Source organism: Akebia trifoliata, chromosome 4 (assembly GCF_017979445.1).
Source record: "Akebia trifoliata isolate Shusen 1 chromosome 4, ASM1797944v1, whole genome shotgun sequence".
In the NCBI taxonomy this organism is placed as follows: Eukaryota; Viridiplantae; Streptophyta; class Magnoliopsida; order Ranunculales; family Lardizabalaceae; genus Akebia; species Akebia trifoliata.
In genome coordinates, this window is record NC_141378.1 from 14,639,449 (window position 1) to 14,663,530 (window position 24,082).

Sequence of the window (24,082 nt, forward strand, 5' to 3'; positions counted from 1 at the left end):
TTAGCTCTAATTCATGTTGCAAAGGGCTGTTTGAGAAGTACAATTAAGGTGTGACATGGGAGGGGAAAAAACTTGATGGACAAAAATGATATAGAAGACAGATTGGAGCTTTGAAAAATAAAAAAGTGGGATTTCAGATTACTCGGAAAAGTATGTTGTATGGGTCCCACAAAACTCCGATGTTTGTTGTGTACTAAATGCCCAACCCCCATCTCTATCGGTGTGCGTGAAATTTTTACGTTGAAGAAGATTAAAACGAAATTGTAATATATATAACTTCAATGAGGCAGATGGTGACTTTGGGCAAGCAACCTGTCTGTCTCTGTCTCTCTCTCTCTCTCTCTCTTCAAAGAAGGAAAGAAGGGTCGGTCGACAACACCACCAACACACAGTCAAGAACACGCCACACCCCACCTAAGAAACAAATTGTGGAACTTTATTGGCCATGAGATTTGGTTCTTTGTTTCTCATTCAAATTTTTTTAGACTTGAAAGATATTTAGAAAGAGAAAGGGAAGGGAAGGGGTTAGCTGGGAACTAATACAAGGAAGAATTGGTGACTAACACGTGCACGTCCCATTAAAGCCGTTAAACTCCCATCTCTCTCTCTCTCTCCAAGCCCATATCTAGCTTTTACACAGCTAACATCTTTGGGTCCTTTGCCTCTCTCTTAACTCAATAGTGCTTCCTCGCAACAACAATAGAGGAGATAAGAAAGATATCTAATTTGGGTTCTTGAGATTCTGGGTTCTCTTGCTCTTCTCTGAGGTCAGTTAACTGAATCCCCCCACCCCCCTTTGTTCATTTTCATTCTAATTCTGCTCCTTGTATTTATTTTTTCCTGGTTTTTTTAATTAAAGTTTTGATTTTTAGATTTGGGTATTGTTGACTATATTGTAAAACAAAGCATGGAATTTTATTCTGACCCTGATTTGATTTTGGTTCTTTGGGTGTTTGCAATTTCTACTCTAGTCTTTGTCTCATGTGGATTTGGAGATCTGAATTGCTATTTGGAAGAATTCTGTTTTAGTTGGTTTATATTTGCTCTAATTCTTATAGCTTTGTTTGAATTTCAGTTTTCTGTTGTTTTGTTTGCTCTTGATTCTTTATGGTCCTTTCATCTTGTTTAATTTTATATATATATTTGCTTTTGATTCTTTATGGTCCTTCTCTCTGCTTGTTAGATTGATTAAGTTCTAATTTTACTTCCAATATCAAATCTCGGTTGACTTGTCTGAGGTTGTTTTGAATGGGTAATTCCTGGAATGCTTGATCAATATTCATTTTTTTGAGTTTAGAGTTAAATTGGGTAATATTAAACTGCATAACGCCCCAATTATGTGGTATGGAAGAAAATAAATCTGATTTAGTCTTCAAATTTTCAATAATTATGACCAGATTTAGTACTGGAAACAACTATTTAGATTTGTTGATTGTTTACAGCGTGTCTGACATCTTAAGTAGCCCAAGCATGTCTGGCTTTTGGCGCGGGAATGGGTTTATAAATGGAGCAATTCCAAGCCGAAACCCTGTTTCGATGTCTGAAGTTGACGATTTCTGCTACGCACTTGGAGGGAAAAAGCCTATCCACAGCATCTTAATTGCAAACAATGGGATGGCTGCCGTGAAGTTCATGCGTAGTGTTAGAACGTGGGCTTCTGAAACCTTTGGAACTGAGAAGGTGATCTTGTTGGTGGCCATGGCAACCCCAGAGGACGTGAGAATCAATGCCGAACACATGAGAATTGCTGATCAGTTTGTCGAAGTTCCTGGTGGAACCAACAACAATAACTATGCTAATGTGCAGCTTATTGTAGAGGTTTGTATTTGTTCACCCCCCCCCCCCCCCCCCCCCTCCTTTTTTTTTTTCTTTGATATATAAGAATTCTATTAGAAAGGAATGGAAATAAGAAAAAAATTAAATTAAAAAACTACTTGGAGGGTAAAGAAACCCTCAAATGAGGGAATTTTTACATCCATTTGTGCCCAATAAGTTGCCGCCTTTTGGGCTTAGAACCATAGTTCAGTTGGTTTGACACATTGCAAAGCAACTTTGGGGTCATGGGTTCAAGTCCAGCTTACCTATAAAAAATAATAATAATAAGTTGCCACCTCTCGCCCTTCCCCCCAGAATTTGGCAAAATCTTTATCTAGTCTTTGAGCACTTGTTCTGAATTTGTTAATTATGCTTGCTCATTAGCTATGTTTGCTTGCACATGACCCCTGTTGGTTTGAGAGTTTAATAAGTTAATTTAAATATTGAACAAAGATAACCCATGTTGTATAATTTATTATGCTTAATTGTGACTTTTGGGTGATTTGCAGATGGCAGAGATAACACACGTTGATGCAGTTTGGCCTGGATGGGGCCACGCATCTGAGAACCCGGAGCTGCCCGATACACTGAATGCAAAGGGAATTATATTTCTTGGTCCCCCGGCCTCATCTATGGCAGCACTAGGAGACAAAATTGGGTCATCTCTGATCGCTCAAGCGGCTGGAGTACCAACCCTCCCATGGAGTGGTTCACATGTAAATTTTCATATATTTTGTTTTGTTTAGGTACTTGGTATGTAATAATTAAAACTGTTCTCGCTTAGGTTCAAATTCCTCCGGAAAGTTGTTTGGAGTCCATCCCTGATGATGTCTATCGAGAAGCCTGCGTTCATACCACGGAGGAGGCGGTGGCCAGCTGTCAGGTGGTGGGTTACCCTGCAATGATCAAGGCATCTTGGGGTGGCGGTGGTAAAGGCATAAGAAAGGTTGGTCTTTTACATTTTCTGATCACTAAAGAATATATTTTGGAATTTGTAAATATAAAGACGAGTACTTTTTGGGCTTGGACCCATTGCTTGGTTTGACACATTGCAAAACAACTTTGAGGCTGTGGGTTCAAGTCTAGTTTACCCATAAAAAATGTTAACTAACCAACTACTCCAAAAGACCGATCTGTTAGAAAGGGGGAGAACTATGAATATAGAGGGACATGGGACTTAATTGGGGTATGACACACCCAAGAGTAGAGGAAAATATACACTCAACATTTCCCCTCACTCATAAGGGTGGAAAGAATCGAACCCGTGTCCTGTATGAACCTAGCGCTTTGATATCATCTTAATCAACCAACTACTCCAAAAGATCGATCTGTTGAAAAGGGGGAGAACTATGAATATAAGAGGGTCATGGGGCTTAATTGGGGTATGACACACACTTGAGAGTAGAGGAAAATATACACTCAACAAAAAAAAAATTAAAGACAAGTACCTTTTGATTGGTAGTGCACATGAATGTTTATTTCATGTACTTCTGAGAAACATGGTCTAAATTCTCTTTGGGTTTAATGCTCCTTATTAATTTAACTTTATTCTACTTTCTAACTTTGTAGGTTCATAATGACGATGAAGTGAAGGCTTTGTTCAAGCAAGTCCAGGGCGAGGTTCCTGGTTCTCCAATTTTTATAATGAAGGTTGCTTCTCAGGTGAATATGAAATTTCTACTCTCCAATTTGTTTAATTTGAAGTGCATTTTCTCCATAATTTCCGGAGTGTGAACTTTATCATGACAGTTATGTGTTTTCTTCAATTAGAGCCGGCACTTAGAAGTCCAGTTACTTTGCGATCAATATGGCAATGTTGCAGCTTTGCACAGCCGTGATTGCAGCGTTCAGAGACGGCATCAAAAGGTAAATTCTTCCTAAATTTGGATGACTTTGCTAACAACTTTTCTTCTTATTTCATTTGAATAATTATTGTTTCTATTTGGAATTTGGGTTCTTTGTTTTTTCTCTCTTATAGTAAATGAGGATATATCACGATGTGGAATTTGCATTTGTTTTTTTTTATATCCAATAGATTATTGAGGAGGGTCCAATTACAGTAGCGCCACTGGAGACAGTGAAGAAGCTAGAGCAGGCAGCGAGAAGGCTTGCTAAGTGTGTGAATTATGTTGGAGCTGCTACTGTTGAGTATCTTTATAGTATGGACACTGGAGAGTACTTCTTTTTGGAACTCAACCCACGGTTACAGGTTGGTGGTACTTTGTGCTTGTAATCAGAGAAAGTTGCACAATTTTTTTTTATAATACATGACTCAGATACTGGAAGGTATGGTAGTTCTAAGCTTTTCAATTTGACTTTGATCCATATTTTTGGAAATTTTTTTATCCCTAAAAATTCTGTAAAAACTTTGGAAGTTATCAGAATCTTTAAAAGAATATACACTCAAATTTTAGGAATTGTGTGAACATGCATGAGAATACACTCATTTCTCATCATAGTACAATAGACAACCATTTGGAATAAAATAAACAGGATAAATAGCATTCATAATATTCTGGTACAATTTGGAGAGTTAGGCTTGAACTTAAACTTGCACAATTTGGTGCTCGTAAGCATGTCATTTAGTACATAAATACACTTAATATGTAAAAATACATTATTAAATGAACAAATTAATAATACTACATTCACACATTAATATACTTGTAGTTTTTTTTTTTCTAAATATGTATGAATAAATTGCTGATGCATCCAACCAATTACAATATTGACGATTATATGCATGTGCTTATACGAACATGCCAATATACTTGGAATACATCAAAATAAAATGGTGTATAAACCAGGCCAATCATAATTTATTTCTCTTGATGAATGAATATTATGTGTGATTTACAAGTCATTTTGACAAACAATTTATACTTATTGTTATTTTGTAAACTTAATTAATATTTAAAAAAAGAATATTTTGGTCAAATTTTATTGTTTGTTGAAATATTTCAATTGCGACATGAAATTTTATTACTTCGATCAACTTTTCCTGTTCACCAACATATTGTTGAAATGAATAATGACTTCCATATATATATATATTGACAACACACACATGTATGTAAGTCACATTGTGGTTCGACCCAGTTAATGGGTAGTGATGCTATAAATCACTTGTGTGAGACAATGAGAGAAACGGCCAAGTGACCCTTGTTTGTAGCCTTTATGTGTTATTTTCTGATTATTACTCACATTTTTAGTTACATTTTAGGTGGAACATCCCGTCACTGAGTGGATAGCTGAAATAAATCTTCCGGCAGCTCAAGTTTCAGTTGGGATGGGAATTCCTCTATGGCAAATTCCTGGTATGGTCTTGTTGACAATTTCCTGTTCTAGCTCATTTTTAGCGTCAATCTTTGTGTTCATCACATTGTCATTTTTTCTCCCGCTCCTTATCAGAAATTAGACGATTTTATGGAATTCCACATGGTGGAGGTTATGATGCTTGGAGGAGAACATCGATCGTTGCCACCCCATTTGATATCGACAAGGTTGAGTCAGTAAGGCCAAAAGGACATTGTGTTGCTGTGCGTGTAACTAGTGAAGACCCAGATGATGGTTTCAAGCCCACTAGCGGGAGAGTACAGGTTAGATTTGCTGTATTTTTTGAGAAAATCCCATTTATTTTCCTATCTTCTGCTTTTATCGTGAGCTTAATTGGAGTGATTTGACTTGTTGTAGGAACTGAGTTTCAAAAGTAAGCCAAATGCATGGGCATACTTCTCTGTTAAGGTATATCTTCTGAGGTATTATATGGGATGCCTTCTCTCATACTCTCGAATGTAATAGTCACTAACATGATGGGCATTTATGGTTTGCAGTCTGGAGGAGGCATTCATGAATTCTCAGATTCTCAGTTTGGTAAGTACTGGGTGGCTAGAATAGTAATTATATATGTCTGGGTATTGTAGACGGTGACTAGCTGATAAGTGGAAAAAAAAGAGCCGCTATTGGCACCCTAACTTTTACTTATTACACCCCAATTAAAAATAAAGAAAATAAATGAATAGTTGAGAATAAGTTAAAGTTGGGGTGCCAATAGAAGCTCTCTCGTTTTTTAGTTGCTAGATTACCATTTTTTTTGGGTTTAGGATTTTATGCGAGTCTAATCATAATTGTAAACAATTACTGAAATTGTTTGAACGAGTGTTATAATGTTTTGTAATGTTGAGATTATAATTTGAGCCAAATCTTTGTAATGTTTGAAGGGGGTGCTTTAATCTTTAAATGGAGTTGATATTAAGGAATTGGGGTGTTAATAAGTAAAAGTTGGGGTGCCAATAGCAGCTCTAAAAAATGGCTACTTGTTTTTAGACATTTTTAAAGAACACATTCATCTACACTTTTTATCTCAGGACATGTTTTCGCTTTTGGGGAGTCCAGAGCCTTAGCTATTGCAAATATGATTCTCGGGCTTAAGGAGATCCATATTCGTGGAGAAATTCGTACAAATGTTGATTACACAATAGACCTTTTAAATGTAAGCTTCTCATGTTTTGACAATGTCAACTTTCATCCCAATTGAGTTTCCATTCATCTAGAAAGAACGATTGATGCAAGTAAAATATCTTTCCAGGCTTCAGAGTACCGAGACAATAAAATCCATACAGGTTGGCTGGACAGCAGAATTGCCTTGCGCGTTAGAGCTGAAAGGCCTCCTTGGTACCTTTCAGTGGTTGGAGGGGCTCTTTATGTAAGAAAAAGTTGATTTAATTATATTGGCTGAAGACGATTACTATGCATTTGCGATACATAATTATTTTTGAAGGGTAAGCATAATTATTCAAGTTATTTTCCGTTCACTTTTTGTCCTCCTTAGAAAGCTTCAACCAGCAGCGCAGCCATGGTTTCTGATTATGTGGGTTATCTTGAAAAGGGGCAAATCCCACCCAAGGTACTATGCCATACCATATATCCTTCTTAGAAACAAAGTTTAGCTGTTGGGTTCAAATTTTGTCATTCATACTAGTTAATGAATGAGCCTCATAATTGCAGCATATATCACTTGTCCACTCTCAAGTTACTTTGAACATAGAAGGAAGCAAATACACGGTAATTGTTTCTATATAAAGGGTTCGTTTTATCATTTTCAAGAGTGTTAAAGATTATCAGCTCATGAAACTTTTTAGTGCTTCACTTACTCTGTGGAATGGTGTCCTTAGATTGAAATTGTAAGGGGAGGACCAAGAAGCAATAGATTGAGGATGAACCAATCTGAGATCGAAGCAGAAATACATACTTTGCGGGATGGTGGTCTACTAATGCAAGTAAGCATTTGTCTTATCCTATTCTCCTATGTAAGAATACCACAACAATTTTAGGATATTTGCCGTGTTGGACGAACTTCCTAACACTCAAGGTAGTATCACACTTAACCCCTTATTGACTTCTTTTAAAAACTGACTTCTAAAAGAGAGTTGGTGTTATTTTTCCCTCATTGGCTAATTTATTATGTTGTTAAACACTGCCACAGTTTGATATTAGAAATCTAGTTTAATTAGTTTATGATGTATATTAATGTTTTCCTTTGCTTTCATATATTTCTTTCCTTATTTTTATTAGAAACACTTATGAGTTACATATACCTAAATATTATGCTACAATACTTGTGTATAGAAGTGTTGGTATTTCTGCTTCTAAGGCATCATGTTAGACACCTCATACTAGCATCGGATGCTGACATGTCCTTGTTACTTATGTCCTATCTTTGTCTTTATCATTTTAATTGTTGTTGCTTCTTGTATGTGTGCTCAAATTTGGCATTGTTTGTTTTTTCTTGGGTTATGTCAGTTTCATTCCAACTATTGTTTGGAAGGCAAACAAGTTATTGGTTAGTTATTTGGTTGGTTATCGTAACCATGTCTGTGGCATCAAATCCTACAGGCTTTACTGACTTGGCAAGCTCAAATCTTCTAGATCTAAGCTTGTGCGGACAAAAATAGAAGATACCTTGAATTTTTAACAACTTACTAAATATAACTATGTTTACTAGTCAATTCAGCCTCTACTTCATGCAATGATGGTTAATGTACTTTCCAAACATTTAAACATCTCATAATGTAATCTTATAGAAACATTTTTCGACCGATTCTAACAAATCAATTTGCTAAAATGGGCCTGCTGTTGATTCGATATGTTTGGTGATATGGCTTTTGAACTAAGTTTTAGTACATTACGCTACACAATGTATTCGGATAACATTGTGTTTATTAAAATTACACAAAGTTGTAAACAATGTGAACTAATGTCTATAAATGAAAACATAGCAAGCATTTTTAGTCAAAATTTGATGCACTTAAACCACTGAGAGAGCAGATGTTCTAGAATTTATGATCACACAAATCTCTCTCTCTCTCTCTCTCTCTCCTGAGTTCAAGACTTTGATGGATTATTGTTCTTGTCGCAGTTGGATGGAAACAGTCATGTAATATATGCGGAGGAAGAGGCAGCTGGCACTCGCCTCCTAATTGATGGAAGGACTTGCTTATTACAGGTACTGCCAAATATTTTTTTCCTTGCCATTATTTTGATGTTTAGGCCATGGTTTAAAATATCGGAATGTATCAGTATTGGCCAAGACCCGATATGAAACATTGGCCCCGAAATATTGAATGTTTTGAGAATGTATCGGGTATGTATAGGTTTGTATCAAATGTATAGGCCGATACCGTATTGATTTTTTCATTAACCGAAACATTCAATCGATACGATATTTTAAACCATGGTTTAGGCTGACCGAAACTTATTTCTGATATGGATATATGTGTTATTTCCAGAACGATCATGACCCATCTAAGTTAATAGCAGAGACACCTTGCAAGCTACTCCGTTTTCTAGTCCCAGATGGTAGTCATGTGGATGGTGACACGCCATACGCTGAGGTTGAGGTTATGAAGATGTGTATGCCACTTTTGTTACCCGCTTCGGGAGTTATCCATTTCAAGATATCTGAAGGCCTAGCAATGCAGGTAAATCTTCATCTGTATAAGTGGGCTTAATGTTAATTCGCCTATCTAAGATTGGGATTAATTAGTCACTTTTGGTGCAGGCTGGTGACCTTATAGCAAGGCTTGATCTTGATGATCCTTCAGCAGTAAGAAAAGCTGAACCCTTTCATGGAACCTTCCCACTCTTGGGGCCACCAACTGCCATTTCTGGAAAGGTTCATCAGAGATGTGCAGCAAGTGTAAATGCTGCACGGATGATTCTTTCGGGCTATGAGCATAACATCGATGACGTAAGAACCTGCTTTCATTGTTGCAATCCTAGAAGTAGAGTTTTGGATGATATTTACCAACTGTAGGCACAGCCATCCTCTTTGGGGTTAAAGTGGTAAGTAAACGAAGAAAAATAATAGAGATGGAGAGTTATTATTAAGAAAGGGGAGAGAAGAGGAAAGACAATAAAGTTGGAGGGGGTAATATTAGAAAAGGAGAGAAGAAGAAAGAGAATAAAGTTATTAGGGGTATTTTTGAAAAGAGGAAGAAGAGAAAAGATAAAAAGATAAAACATATCCTCGAGATATGTTGTTTAGGGGGAGAGGGGGTATTAATCTTGAGACAAAGAGAGTTGGACCCACCATTGTGTTTTATCATATAGATTGGTAGATGCTCATGCTTGAATAAGTTGATTTCATTGGATAAAGATTGAAAGACCACTATGATTGCATGAGATAAAATGTGTAGCACTTTGTTTTCTTTAAGAAAATTGATCTTGGTTATCATCACAAGTTTCACATCCATTTTAGGTTGTGCAAGATTTACTCAACTGCCTTGATAGTCCTGAACTCCCTTTCCTTCAATGGCAAGAATGCATGGCTGTTTTGGCAACCCGTCTTCCAAAACATCTTAGAAACGAGGTTCAATCTAGCTCTAATCCCTTGTTCTTTGATTTTATATTGCAATATTTGCTTCTAAGTTCTAATCCAAAATTTGAAATTTTCAGTTGGACACAAAATACAAGGAGTATGAAGGGATCTCAAGTTCTCACTCCCCGAAAAATGCTGATTTCCCAGCCAAATTACTGCGAGGCATTCTCGAGGCTAGTTCTTGTTTTACATTCTTCCATCTTTGTTCATTTATTTTTTTAAGGACATACATAAGAATTTGTGGTTGATATTTTTCTTTTTTCAGGCATATCTCTTGTCCTGTCCCGATAAAGACAAGGCAACTCTGGAAAGGCTTGTGGAACCTCTATTGACCCTCGTTAAGTCTTATGAGGGTGGACGAGAGAGTCATGCTCGCATTATTGTTCAATCTCTTTTCGAGGAATATCTATCAGTTGAGGAATTATTTAGTGACAATATCCAAGTAAGTTTGTCCCATACTTCCATTAGAAACACAATATCATTATGCCTTGTTCCTGTTATCCTTGGTTGTTAAAAATGACATTCCAAGGGATTTTGGAAAATTTACAGAAAAAAGTAAAAAAAATTATGATGAAAAGGTGAAAAACATGAAAGCAAATTATATTTGATTATATGCATGCAAGTTCATTATTAGTTGATATTGTTTAAGGTTGGTTCCTTGATTGACTATATTCATGGATCATGCTTGTATTTAAGCTTGATCATATTGAGACCGGGTGAGGGCCTACGTTGGGGCCTCTGAAAAATTTGAACCATATTTTGGTTTGTGGAGATATCTACGTTTTAATATTTTTGCTTCATTCAGGCTGATGTAATTGAACGTCTTCGGCTCCATTATAAGAAAAATCTTCTGAAGATTGTGGACATAGTTCTGTCTCATCAGGTATCTACAAAGGAATTTTGATTGATCAAGGTTTTCAAATTAGTTATCGACAAAGAATTTGTTTTGATAATGTGTATTAGTGATGAAGAAGGCCTCCTTAGAGATGTTCAAACTAATGGAGCTGATGAAAAATACATGATTGTTGCCTTTCAGGGTGTTAGGAATAAAAATAAGCTGGTACTGCGACTGATGGAAGCCCTGGTGTACCCCAATCCTGCAGCATATAGAGATAAATTGATTCGCTTCTCTGCTCTTAACCATACGAATTATTCCGAGGTTTGGATCTCAACTCAGTGAGTTGACCATTCTTTTGAAAGGTCACTACTTTATATCTTTACTATTATAATGAGAGAAGGCGGAGTAGGAGTGGTTCAACACCAAAATATGAATGACCAAAAATGTCCCCGCTTTCACATTTAAACCTAATATTACCAGGATCATTTTGGTAAAAAATAGTGAAATTGCAATTCTACGTCCCTCTAATCACGTTGATTAGTTTTCAAAATTACAAAAACTATCCTTCTTACTATATAGTCTTCAAAAACCCTTTAAACCTAATATTATCAAGATCATTTTGGTAAAAAATAGTGAAATTGCAAATCTACGTCCCTGTAATCACGTTGATTAGTTTTCAAAATTACAAAAACTATTATTTTTACTATATAGTCTTCAAAAACCCTTTAAACCTAATATTATTAGGATCATTTTGGTCAAAAATAGGGAAATTGCAATTCTACGTCCCTGTAATCACGTTTATTAGTTTTCAAAATTACAAAAACTATCCTTGTCTTCAAAAACCCTTTAAACCTAATATTATCAGGATCATTTTGGTCAAAAATAGTAAAATTGCAATTCTACGTCCTTGTAATCACGTTGATTAGTTTTCAAAATTACAAAAACTATCATTCTTACTATATAGTCTTCAAAAACCCTTTAATCAATATTTTAAGTTACAAAATACATGTGTATTTGCACATGCCACATTACTATTATAATGATAGAAGGTGGGATGGAAGTGGTTCGACACCAAAATTTGAAAGTCGAAGAATGCCCCACCATAACATTTAAACTTAATATAATTAGGGTCATTTTGGTAAAAAATCAAGAAAATTGCAAATTACAACCCTGGTTAGTTTTCAAAACTACAAAAATATCATTTTTATTATGTAATCTTCAAAAACCCTTCAATTAATATTTTAAATTACAAATAAGCCCTTCTATTATATTTGCATTTCCATATGCTACCTTCTAGTATGGCTTAACGGTAGTTCAGTGGAAAAGTGATATCTTTGCCTTATTTGCTGCGCATGGGATTGTTTTCTCATTCTTTTATTTTGTATGTATTGGTGGTTGTTCCTTTCCAATTCCTCGTAAACTATCATAATTTAGAGCAATTCTATTGTCACACCAACTTTTACTTACAACACACCAATCCTTTTGAAATTGACCTGTTGTTCATCTTATGGATTGGTGTGTTATAAGTAAAAGTTGGTGTGCTAATAGCATCTCTCATAATTTATTGAAAAAGAAAGTTCTGAACCTCAACTGCATTGTGAATCTGGTTTTCTACAGCTGGCACTTAAGGCAAGCCAATTGCTTGAACAAACCAAACTGAGTGAACTCCGTTCGAGCATAGCTAGGAGCCTATCAGAGCTAGAGATGTTTACTGAGGAAGGTGAGCACGTAGATACTCCGAGGAGAAAAAGTGCCATTAATGAAAGGATGGAGGATCTAGTAAGTGCTTCTCTAGCAGTTGAAGACGCTCTTGTGGCTTTGTTCGATCACAGTGACCACACACTTCAAAGGCGTGTTGTGGAGACTTATATCCGCAGGCTGTACCAGGTATTATGGTTTGAGAAACACTTTTCTTACTAACTTCAAATCTTACTAAGGGTTCGTTGAGCTCAAATGAATTACCAAATTGGCAATCCAACACCCCAGCCCTCTAGATTTCATCATAGTGACAAAATCTGAGATTTTTTGAAAAAATCGCAACTAAATCAATTTTAATAGTTTTCAAATTAAATAATGATTTTTTCAAAAAATTGCTCAGTTTTTTAAATAATCTTTAATTTATCAAAAAATCACGATTAATTGTGATTTAATCAACGATTTTTTGAAAAAAACTCACATTATTTTTATTTTTAGCATTTTTTAAGCGTTATTTTATCATTTAGTTTTTTTTTTTTTTTTTTGAAAAGTAATTTATCATTTAGTATATGAAATACATTTTTTGTAGTTAAAAAATTATTTTATTTTTTAATTTATCCGATGTTTTCCCTACTTTCTCGGTCTTTTTCCAAGGCTTTCTCTTGCCGAATTATTCCCGAACCCTTACTTTGTTGCTATGGATTTCATGGAATGACTCTGCTTATATATAAAAATAAAAATTCATGGAAAGACTCAGATCCAAAAAGATTTTTTTTTGGGCTTGATCCAAGTTTTTGAAAATGGATAGCTACTAAACTCCCAAATTTAAAATTAAAATTTAATGGTGAAAAATAAAAATTTTGAAGGGTCCACATCCTCTACATCCTTGTGGCATGGGACCATGTTTTTGGATGCCGCAAGGTGAGCTAAATGACCCTTAGTAAGCTTTCAAATCAAATCTTACTAAGTTAGTAAGGCTAGACTTAACTCTTGTGGTTTTTACCTCATATCTGTCGCTGATTCCTACATTGAATATTCCTTCCCCAATCTAACTCTTATCTCTTCTCAGCCATATCTTGTGAAGGGGAGTGTTCGGATGCAGTGGCACAGATCCGGTCTTATTGCTTCGTGGGAGTTCTCTGAAGAACATATTGAAAGAAGGAAAAGGTCTGAGGATCAAATTGATAAACCAATGGTAGAGAAACATAGGGAGAGGAATTGGGGAGCCATGGTTATTGTCAAATCTCTTCAGTTTTTGCCCATGGCGATTAGTACTGCACTGAAGGAGACCCATCATAGTTTTCATGAAATGATGGCAAATGGATCCTTAGAACCAGCTGGACCTGGTAATATGCTGCATGTTGCATTGGTGGGCATCAATAACCAAATGAGTACCCTTCAGGATAGGTATGTGGGGACAATCTACCATCAACACTCCTAGAACTATGAATCTTGAATTGTTCACTTCAAGATCTATGAAGAATGAAGTGAACTATTTTCAATAAAATGATCAATATATAAAGTTATAGGACATAATTTAGGATTTGGTTTTGTCAATGTATGTCCTAAGGGCACATGTTAAGATGCATTAAATACACCTCATAAACAAGCATTTGAGGGTATTTTTGGTAGGTTTTTAGGTATATTTAATGCATCTTAATGTATGCCCTTAGGGCTCATGTTAACAAAACCCTTCAGGATTTTGGGGTAAGAGATTGGTTCAGTTTGACTTGTTCCTCAATTATAGGATTTGGCAAATGTGGTTTTTCTCCTTCAAATCTGAATACTTGAAAGCACTTCAAATCAATGAAAATAATTTTTATTCTTTTTCAGTGTTTCAAAGTAATCTTTTATGATCAAAATGTCCTCAAAGTTTTGCCCTTTTCAAAAAGTGTATTACCGATAATCCATACCCGGATATAATATCATTTGCACTATAAAACTAATGATTTTTGGGGGTTCTAGTAATAGCATAATCCATTTACTAGCATATACGATGATGGAGGGATTGTGAGCTCTGAATGATATAGAATGTGATGTAGCTCGGAAAGATAGATATTCCATAGGTGTAGCTCGGGAAAATAGACATTGACTATGATATTTCTAGGGAAAAAAACATTTCCGAGTTGATTATGATGTAGTTAGGGAATATATTTTCCGAAGTGATCATAATGAGTTCTGGCCGAGCTGCATCAATGTTGTTGCAACTTGGAACTTAAAAAGGGTGTAACTTTTGATCCAGATCTACGTTCAATTATTATTATATATGTTTTTTTTGGGTATCTCACGCAGATCTATCTAAAGAGAACCTTGAATACCTGCCATTTCCCTCCTTCACTAGAAATTTTCTGAACTCTTTGCAGTGGTGACGAGGATCAAGCTCAGGAAAGAATTAATAAATTAGCCAAGATACTTAAAGAGAAACAAGTTGGCTCTGCTCTCCGTTCTGCGGGTGTTGGGGTTATCAGCTGCATCATACAGAGGGACGAAGGGCGGCCCCCCGTGCGACACTCCTTCCATTGGTCCCTTGAAAATAACTATTATGCAGAAGAGCCTCTACTACGTCACTTGGAACCTCCTCTGTCCATTTTTCTTGAACTGGTTTGTAATCATGGCCACATATTTTCCATTTTTTGTACTAATTTTTTGCACAACCTTGTGCTGATCTATTTATGTTCATCGTTATTTGTAATAATACAGGACAAACTCAAAGGGTATGAAAGTATACAGTACACCCCATCCCGAGATCGTCAATGGCATTTATACACTGTTGTGGACAAACCGCAACCTATTCAAAGGATGTTTCTCCGAACCCTCCTTAGACAACCCACCATGAACGATGGGTTCTTGATGCATCAAGGGCTTGACGTGGGAACAAACCAAGCACAGCGTGCTTTGTCCTTCACTTCAAATAGTATCTTGAAGTCTGTAATGGCCGCACTAGAAGAGTTGGAATTACATGGGCACAATGCCACTGTCAAGTCTGACCATGCACAGATGTACCTTTGTATCTTACGGGAACAACAATTGGATGATCTTGTGCCTTATCCAAGGTAATTATATGTGCATGCTTGTTCTACTTAGGGGTTCAACTTGGTTTGGTTCAAACCGAGAACCGAACCAAACCGATAGCTTTGAGTTGCTTTGGTTCAGTTTGGAACACGTTGCAGTTTGGTTTTGGGTTTAGAAAATGGAGAGCTGATCAATTCAGTTCAGTACTCAGTTCAAGGCTTGTATAGAACCGAACCAAACCCTTAATGACTTACTACTTTTTAGGCGTTTAGACACAAATTAATGATCCTTTTTTATGTATAGATTAATGACTTATTATACGAAATTCATGTTCATTTCATTAAAAATATGTTACTTCCAACTAGGTTTATAGATACTGGCAACCCATAGAACTGAACCAAACCGACATTCGTTCGGTTCTTATTTAGTGGAACCAACCTATGTTGGTTCGGTTCCGATTTGGCCCCAAACTGAACCAATCCGAACCAAGTTACATCCCTAGTTCTACTAAGTTTCCCTTTCTAGATGACTTAGTGTATCGTTTGAGAATCTCACTTTGGGGTAATTGTTGTCAGGAATGTTGAGGTAGCTACGGGTCAAGAAGAAGCTACGGTTGGAATGTTATTGGAAGAACTGGCACATGAGATCCATGAGTCTGTTGGTGTAAGAATGCATCGGCTAGGTGTTTGTGAGTGGGAAGTGAAGCTTTTGATTCCATCAGTTGGACTTGCTAGCGGTGCTTGGAGGGTTGTGGTTACAAACGTGACTGGTCACACGTGCGCTGTGCACGTAAGTTTCCTAACCATTTATGATGGTTCACACTAAGGCACTGTAGGCCTTGGTGGGGCCATGCAGCGAGACTGCATTTGTGGCGTCTATGCATTTATATGTGCTATGATGTGGGCCACCTCCAATTGATTGGTCTAGATTTTCTAGGCACTACAGGACTTCCACATAGTAATCGCCATATAAATTTGCTTTCTTTGATGCTAACTCAGTAAGATTATGTTGCAGATATATAGAGAAGTGGAGGATACCATCAAACACGAAGTGATTTACCATTCGACCTTTTCCAAGCTGGGTCCTCTGCATGGTGTGCCATTGACCGCACGCTATCAACCTTTGGGACTCCTCGATCGGAAACGTCTTTTGGCAAGGAAAAGCAGCACTACTTACTGCTACGATTTCCCATTGGTGGGACCCACGATCCTTCATTTTACAGCCAACAGAACATTTCTGTGGAATTTATGATTTTGCAACTTTAATACTTTTTTGCTAAGTAAGAATAATCATGTGTGCAGGCATTTGAGACAGCTTTGCAGCGGTCATGGGCAACCCAATTCCCGGGTATTAATAAACTAAAGGACAAAGGTCTTGTCAAAGTAACCGAGCTCATGTTTGCCAACAAACAAGGCTCTTGGGGCACTCCTCTTGTTTCAGTGGAGCGTCCACCTGCACTCAATGACGTGGGTATGGTGGCGTGGTGTATGGAGATGTCTACTCCCGAGTTCCCTAACGGAAGAACCATTCTGATAGTAGCAAATGATGTTACCTTCAAAGCCGGTTCCTTTGGCCCAAGAGAGGACGCATTCTTCCTTGCAGTATCAAATCTTGCTTGTGATAAGAAACTACCTCTAATTTATTTGGCGGCAAACTCTGGTGCTCGTATTGGGGTAGCTGAAGAAGTGAAAAGTTGCTTTAGAGTAGGATGGTCGGATGAATCGAACCCTGATCGTGGGTTTAAGTACGTTTATTTAACCCCCGAAGATAATGAACGCATTGGATCATCTGTGATAGCACATGAGCTAAAGCTGGAAACCGGAGAAACCCGTTGGGTCATAGACACTATTGTTGGGAAGGAAGATGGGTTAGGGGTTGAGAACTTGACAGGCAGTGGAGCTATAGCCGGTGCATATTCAAGAGCATACAGAGAGACCTTTACATTAACCTATGTGACAGGTCGTACTGTTGGCATCGGTGCCTATCTTTCTCGGCTTGGTATGAGGTGCATCCAACGGCTTGATCAGCCCATAATTCTGACAGGTTTCTCTGCACTTAACAAACTTCTTGGGCGGGAAGTATATAGCTCTCACATGCAACTTGGTGGACCTAAAATCATGGCAACCAATGGGGTTGTTCATTTGACAGTATCAGACGATCTTGAAGGTGTTTCGGCTATTTTGAAGTGGCTTAGCTATGTTCCTGCCTTTGTAGGCGGATGCCTACCCATTTCAAGTCCTTCAGACCCTCCCGAAAGGCTTGTTGAGTACTTTCCTGAGAACTCTTGTGATCCTCGTGCAGCTATTTGTGGCATTCAGGATCATAATGGAAGATGGTTTGGGGGTATTTTTGATAAGGATAGCTTTGTTGAGACTCTTGATGGTTGGGCGAGGACAGTTGTAACAGGAAGGGCAAAACTCGGGGGCATCCCTGTAGGAATTATTGCTGTTGAAACGCAAACTATGATGCAAGTTATCCCAGCAGACCCTGGTCAGCTTGATTCACATGAGAGGGTTGTTCCTCAAGCAGGGCAAGTATGGTTCCCCGATTCTGCAACCAAGACATCTCAAGCGCTGTTAGATTTCAACAGAGAAGAGCTTCCACTCTTTATCATGGCCAATTGGAGAGGCTTCTCTGGTGGACAAAGGGACCTTTTCGAAGGGATCCTTCAAGCAGGATCAACCATTGTTGAGAATCTCCGCACGTACAAACAACCTGTTTTTGTGTACATTCCTATGATGGGAGAGCTCCGTGGGGGAGCGTGGGTTGTCGTGGACAGCAAGATTAATCCAGATCATATTGAGATGTACGCCGAAAGGACCGCTAAGGGAAATGTTCTCGAGCCAGAAGGGATGATCGAGATCAAGTTCCGGACAAAGGAGCTTTTGGAGTGCATGGGTAGGCTCGATCAACAGCTGATCAATCTCAAGGGAAGGCTTCACGATGCCAGGAGCAGTGGGGCCCCACAAGCCATTGAAGCACTGCAACAGCAGATAAGATCCCGTGAGAAACAACTATTGCCACTTTACACTCAGATTGCCACTCGATTTGCCGAGTTGCACGATACTTCATTGAGGATGGCTGCAAAAGGGGTAATCAGAGAAGTTGTGGATTGGGAAACCTCGCGTTTCTTCTTCTATAAGAGGCTACATCGGAGAGTCATTGAAGGGTCATTGGTCAGGACCGTAAGAGATGCTGCAGGAGATACGTTGTCTCATAGATCAGCGATGGACTTGATCAAGAAGTGGTTCTTGGCTTCCAAGCCTACTGAAGACCAAGAAAATGCATGGGTCAATGACAAGGCTTTCTTTACTTGGAAGGATGATCCCAAGAACTATGAGGAACAGTTGCAAGAGTTACGGGTCCAAAAAGTATTGCTTCAACTATCAAATCTTGGTCAAACGATATCGGATTTACGAGCTCTACCTCAAGGTCTTGCCGCTCTTCTCAGCAAGGTAAACCATCAGATGATTTTGTTTTTTGAGGCGTGATCCATAACGGTCTTCTCTTCGTATAACAAAATATGGTGTCTACGCGACACATGTTTATTGGAGAATAAACACATTGGGCTGTGTGCCACATAGAAAAACGTCTTATTTAGGAGCCCAATGTGTCTTAAACTCATACCATAATATGCCACGTAGACACTGTTCTGGATGCTGATTCTTTTTAAATTTAAAAAAAAAAATTCTTTTTTCTTTTTTGTGGGTTAGACATTTCTTTCTAAACCCCCGAGAACCATTTGAAGTGAATGTTGGATTCTAATGCAGGTGGAACCATCAAGCCGAGTAGAATTGATCGAGGAGCTTCGAAAAATTCTAGGTTGATAAGGTACTGCACAAAACTTGGTTTTATGTGGTCCATTGCTCTTAGTACTAGGCATCATCTGTAGAATATAACTAATTCTCAGAAATAGAATCCAATCGAAACCACACCCTCCCAACCTAATAATGTTCTTGCAGGCAAAATTGAATTATAAGTGCTGTGAAGGGGCCTTCTCAAGTGTAAATTTTTTGGTAGTGCTCATGTGATTTTGAAAATTTTCATGTATGGTCTCTCTCCATTGTTTTGATGCAATGGGTCCTCCACGGGCATGTTGTGTTCATGAACTGCCTGCATGCTTATTATTCTGTCACCTGTTTTTTTTTTGGTGGGTAATACTAGTGTTACCTGTAATGGATGATTATTATTCTATTTATAAATAAGATTTTGAGATTGCATTATTAATAGTTTGATTATCGTCTTCCACCAAACCAAGTGTGTTAAAACTACTAAGAATCTTATACAAATGAATCATAGTGATTAAATCGTTATTGATCTTCGATTGAACAAAAGTTGAATCCTAAGTATGACTTGCTTTCCCAATGACCGTCATAGCTGTAATGATGCTGCACCCTACGGTGCAATGGTCGTTATACTGTAATTGTGCAACTCTTTTTATGGGTGTTATACCAGTGAATGAAGTCTCCTTGTGAGTTCCTCTGCTTTCTGTTGTATTCTTCTCTTTTATGGATTCCCTCATCTTTTATTTATTTAATTAATTATTATTATATTTTTTTAAGGAGGGGCATTTTAAAAATATTTATTATAAGGGCATATACCCATTTTGGTATTAATTTAATTTTACCCAAAAACATCCATCACTTTTGTGATTTTACTTTTATATCCATCTTGTGAACTCCATTCAAAATGTCCCCATTTTTCTACTTTCCTCTTGTTTTTGCTATATTTATGTTTATACTTGGGTCATAATTGTAATTCTGAGCTCACTAGTGAAGACTTCTTGACCTGAATTTAGAAATGTATTTAACCAATTATATTTATATTTATGAACATAAGGTGGATTGATCTTTTTGCTTCAAAGTCGAACTTGTATTACACCTAACAACATACAATAAGTTACAGTAACATTTTTGTCGATTGAGTTTTATAAAAATTTGTAAAAACCATATTTTATTCTTTTTTGACCTAAAATATGTGAATTATTCAGAATAATTCAATGATCCGGAGAATAACACTTTCATTGAAAAAAATTGAAACCGGAGATCACCAACAAGGTTTAAGAGGTGTAAATTGGGCCGGGCCAAGTTGGGGCTGATGATTTAAAATCCTTAAACTTAAATGTGATCCATGTTCCTAAAGGGTGTGGGCTTCTTGTCAAGATGTGCCCATGGGCTTTTTAATTATTTACTCAACATGTGACCCATGTCCGTAAAGAGTGTGAGCTTCCAGTTAATCTGGGCCCATGGGTATTTTAAATAAAAATATTTATATTATAGCTCTAGAAATTCCCAACCAATTAAAGAAAATCTTTGAAAAAACTAAAAAGAAAACTAAAAATATTTGTAAATTTTAAAAATAGAAAAATGAGGACTTTCAGTGGGGGGAGGGTGCATTATAAGTATTATTACGAAAAATAACCATTTAAGGATGGCGATTTAATGTTAATTCAATTTTTTTTTTTGCCAAAATAATACTTTGGGCTGGGTGATTTCCAACTGGGCAGTGATTCCAAAATCCAAGCCCAGGCCTGCCTGACATTTGACTCCTGAACAGATTGGCCTCAGTCCCATGGGCTATTTAATACTTCTATTGTGGTTGTTGGGCCCGTTATTTAATAGTTGGTAACTTGGTTTACCAAAGACTACGCTGGACTCCATCCTACCCAATCTTTCCTCAATCCAACACAGCTTTACATAAGAACCGTCAATGGTGGCCCATGCATTGACTGTTACAAAATGGTCTACCATTTAATATATAAAAAATAATTCAAACTTTAGCTCAGAACCTCCTTCAAATTCAGCAAAAACAAATAAATAAATTATATATTCAAATGAAAAAAAAAAAAAGAAGGAAAAAGTTAAAAAGAAAAGGAAGGAAGCTTTACAGTCCCACTTTTTTTGCACTTGATGCTCCCATTCTTTTAGGAATAATTATCATAAAAGACTTAACCATCATTGGTGATATCGTAATTCCATCCAGGTTCAATGAATGTGAAATCCATCATTACTTTGTTCTTTTTGTTTCCTTTTTTAATTCTTAGATTTCAACAATTTATTAATGGATGGAAGTATTCTGTGGTCATTGGATCTTTTTAGTCAATAATGACATAAATGTCATGCGACCAGCACCATTGAGGAACAAAGATTTGTTGTTTCGAAATTTATGTGCTAAGTTGATGAATCAACGGCATGACACCACATGTATTAAAAAAATAAGAGGGATTGGTTAGCGGTGAGAAAATTTCCTAACAGGTTAAGTACTTGCACATGACGTTGCACATGACGTCATGCCATTGATTTATCATCTTAGCACATGAATTCAAAACATCAAATCTTTGTTCATCATTAGGACTCTTCTCTCGTTGCTCGAAGAAGTTTAACTAGAAAAAAGATGTCATTTGATTTATTGCTAGTGTGTGAAAGCAACAAAAATGCCCGACTGGGTTAGTCATTGAGAGTAAAGTTATGATCAATTGTGCTCTAATTTCTCTGTTCACTCAATTAGGTTGTCTGTTAATTATATTCCAATGTCCAAATTAATTTTCAATCTAATAGAATATTGATTTATTCGATTTAGGAAAAATTTTGAATATTAGATTTTTATTTGTATTTCTTTTATAAATGATTTTAGAGTATTAATGTGACTAATAACTTGTGAGGTGATTGACAGATAATATATTGAATTTTTTATATTTAATGAATGTCTAATGATTATTATCACAATTTAGGGTCATGTCAAAGAACAAATTCTCATAATTTTTCTTTTCAAGATACAATGTAGGGACATGATTTGTGTGTCAATGCTTATGTAATTCTAAGTTACTCTTAATTGTTGATGATGAAATCGATATTTGGGAACTCTTTTTAAGGTCCGTGGAAGATCCATTATTTGTTCATCCTTTAATTAATGTTCGGAAGTTTTTCTATATCATCTTTTCCACCAATAAGATGTTCTTGAGATTGGTAGTGTGGTCGCATGTACACTGAGAATCATACCTATAGATTAGACATACAATATAAAAATACCTATATGATTGATGATTTCTAGTCATCTAACACCAAATTGGGAGTCAAGTGGGAGGAGTGAATATTGCTTATTCAAAAGGACTCTTTATAATACCAACCATCATTCACTTCTTAAAAATGGTTAAAAATTGTTCATAAAAATAACTTAAATCTACCATTGATGATTTCTTAACATTGGCTATCTTCTCAATTTGAAAATTTAATAAACTTCCCTAAGTATAGTAAGGGATTCTAAAAAAGGGAAAATAAATTTGATTTATCTATTGAGGTTAGGAAAAAAATAGAAAGCAAAAATACTTTCAAAACTCTAATCTGATTTTGTTATAATGGGCCATTATTTAGTTTATCGTGAACATATGTAAGAACTCACTCTCACTAATAGAAAATTTGACTTTGAACAAATGTTTGAAATAAGGCGTTGTTGTTGGACCTTACTTTACTTGATTTACTGAAGTAACAAAAGGTTACATTGAGCTCTATCTCGCTGAATCTTCCCTCAATTCACAACACCATTACATGAAAGCCATCAACAATGACCGATTACAAAATGTGTCCACTATTTTAAAAAGAAAAACCAACTTTAGATCAAAATCTGCTTAAAATTTAGTAAAATATTTAAAATTCAGCATAATATTAAAAGAACACATTATATTATGTATTAAATTGAAAAAGGAAAAAAAAAGGGAGGAACCTTTACACCTCCCACTTTATGTTCTCGACGCACTTGATGTTCCTCTCATGGGAATAATTATTATAAAAATGTGAATCACTATAAGAGATACCTTAATCCCGTCCAGGTTCATTGAATATGAAATCTATCTATGCTTTTTGCTCTTTTGTTTCCTTCTTCGTTCTTCCATACATTTCCCACTTTTAGTTCTCCACACACTGCTCCTCTTATGGGAATAATCATTATGAAAGTCTAAATCACCATAACATGATTAGACCAACTGTTGGTGTGTAACCATTGCCGATAAAGTTATATCAAATAGATTTCTGTGGTGCTCTTCATCTTCTTCTCCATTTTTTATTTTTTTAAACTTTGGTATAGTGTCTCTATTATATACTCTTGACACCTAAGTTAAAATTTAGTTCAACAGAGACTTATTCTAACAATCACATGTGATGAATGTATGGTTGTCATTATCATCATTTAGTTTCACATTACAATGACTTATTCTAACAATCTCCCTTTTTTTAAACTAAGATCAAGGGGCATTATTAATGTCTCAAAAATGTTACACGGGTCAGGTCTATATCGCTTTTGGTGGCGGACGATGACTTCAAAGATTTCAAGATTCCTTTAAGATGGACAGAAGATCTACCATACGTTCATCATTTATTATATTTAAAAGTTTATCTATGTCTTTCATTCGTTTCGATGGCGAGGAGTCGAGAGAGGCCAAACTTAGTAGTTTTGTGTTCAGGTCCTCCATGTCATCACCTTTAGTTCATCGAGTGTGTAAAATAAGATTTAGATACAATTAAATATGTGGGCTAAAAGTTATCGAGTCCAGATCATGGACACCCTGAGGATTGAAACCCTCCTCCTACACCTCAATACATGCCACGTAAGCCACAATTGCCTCATTGTAGATGTCTTTGTGTCCATCAATCAATGAAACAACGTGAGACATACAAATTAGATTAAGAGTTAGGTTCTCTTTCTCGGGTACACACGGTACACATTTAGTAGTATTATATACAATCTAGGTGATGCATGTCTAATTTTAAATCTTTTCCCTTTTTTGAGCTTAATTAAAACATGAGAATCATTTAAAATTAATTTGGTCTCCTCTTATAAACAAAAGAAAA

General features: G+C 36.5%; 1 protein-coding gene across 2 annotated transcripts; it reads left to right on the forward strand.

Moving 5' to 3' along the window:
- The first annotated feature begins 334 nt into the window (after nucleotides 1-334).
- Nucleotides 335-19,468, forward strand: LOC147404029 (acetyl-CoA carboxylase 1-like). Of its 2 annotated transcripts, XM_086439828.1 has the most exons (33): nucleotides 335-767; nucleotides 1,443-1,818; nucleotides 2,325-2,531; nucleotides 2,600-2,761; nucleotides 3,385-3,477; nucleotides 3,586-3,681; nucleotides 3,851-4,024; nucleotides 5,039-5,132; nucleotides 5,227-5,414; nucleotides 5,509-5,559; nucleotides 5,649-5,688; nucleotides 6,183-6,307; nucleotides 6,404-6,520; nucleotides 6,647-6,721; nucleotides 6,823-6,879; nucleotides 6,990-7,094; nucleotides 8,234-8,320; nucleotides 8,604-8,795; nucleotides 8,876-9,064; nucleotides 9,575-9,685; nucleotides 9,772-9,867; nucleotides 9,960-10,136; nucleotides 10,500-10,577; nucleotides 10,731-10,853; nucleotides 12,150-12,419; nucleotides 13,297-13,634; nucleotides 14,591-14,828; nucleotides 14,928-15,280; nucleotides 15,815-16,028; nucleotides 16,254-16,433; nucleotides 16,541-18,694; nucleotides 19,010-19,070; nucleotides 19,202-19,468. In XM_086439828.1, exons 2-32 carry the CDS (start codon nucleotides 1,471-1,473, stop codon nucleotides 19,064-19,066), a joined length of 6,789 nt encoding a protein of 2,262 aa, XP_086295954.1. In that variant the 5' UTR covers nucleotides 335-767; nucleotides 1,443-1,470; the 3' UTR covers nucleotides 19,067-19,070; nucleotides 19,202-19,468. The 2 variants fall into 2 exon arrangements, with proteins under 2 accessions (XP_086295954.1, XP_086295953.1); XM_086439827.1 differs by having other exon boundaries at nucleotides 336-767; nucleotides 19,010-19,468.
- Nucleotides 19,469-24,082: the final 4,614 nt, after the last annotated feature.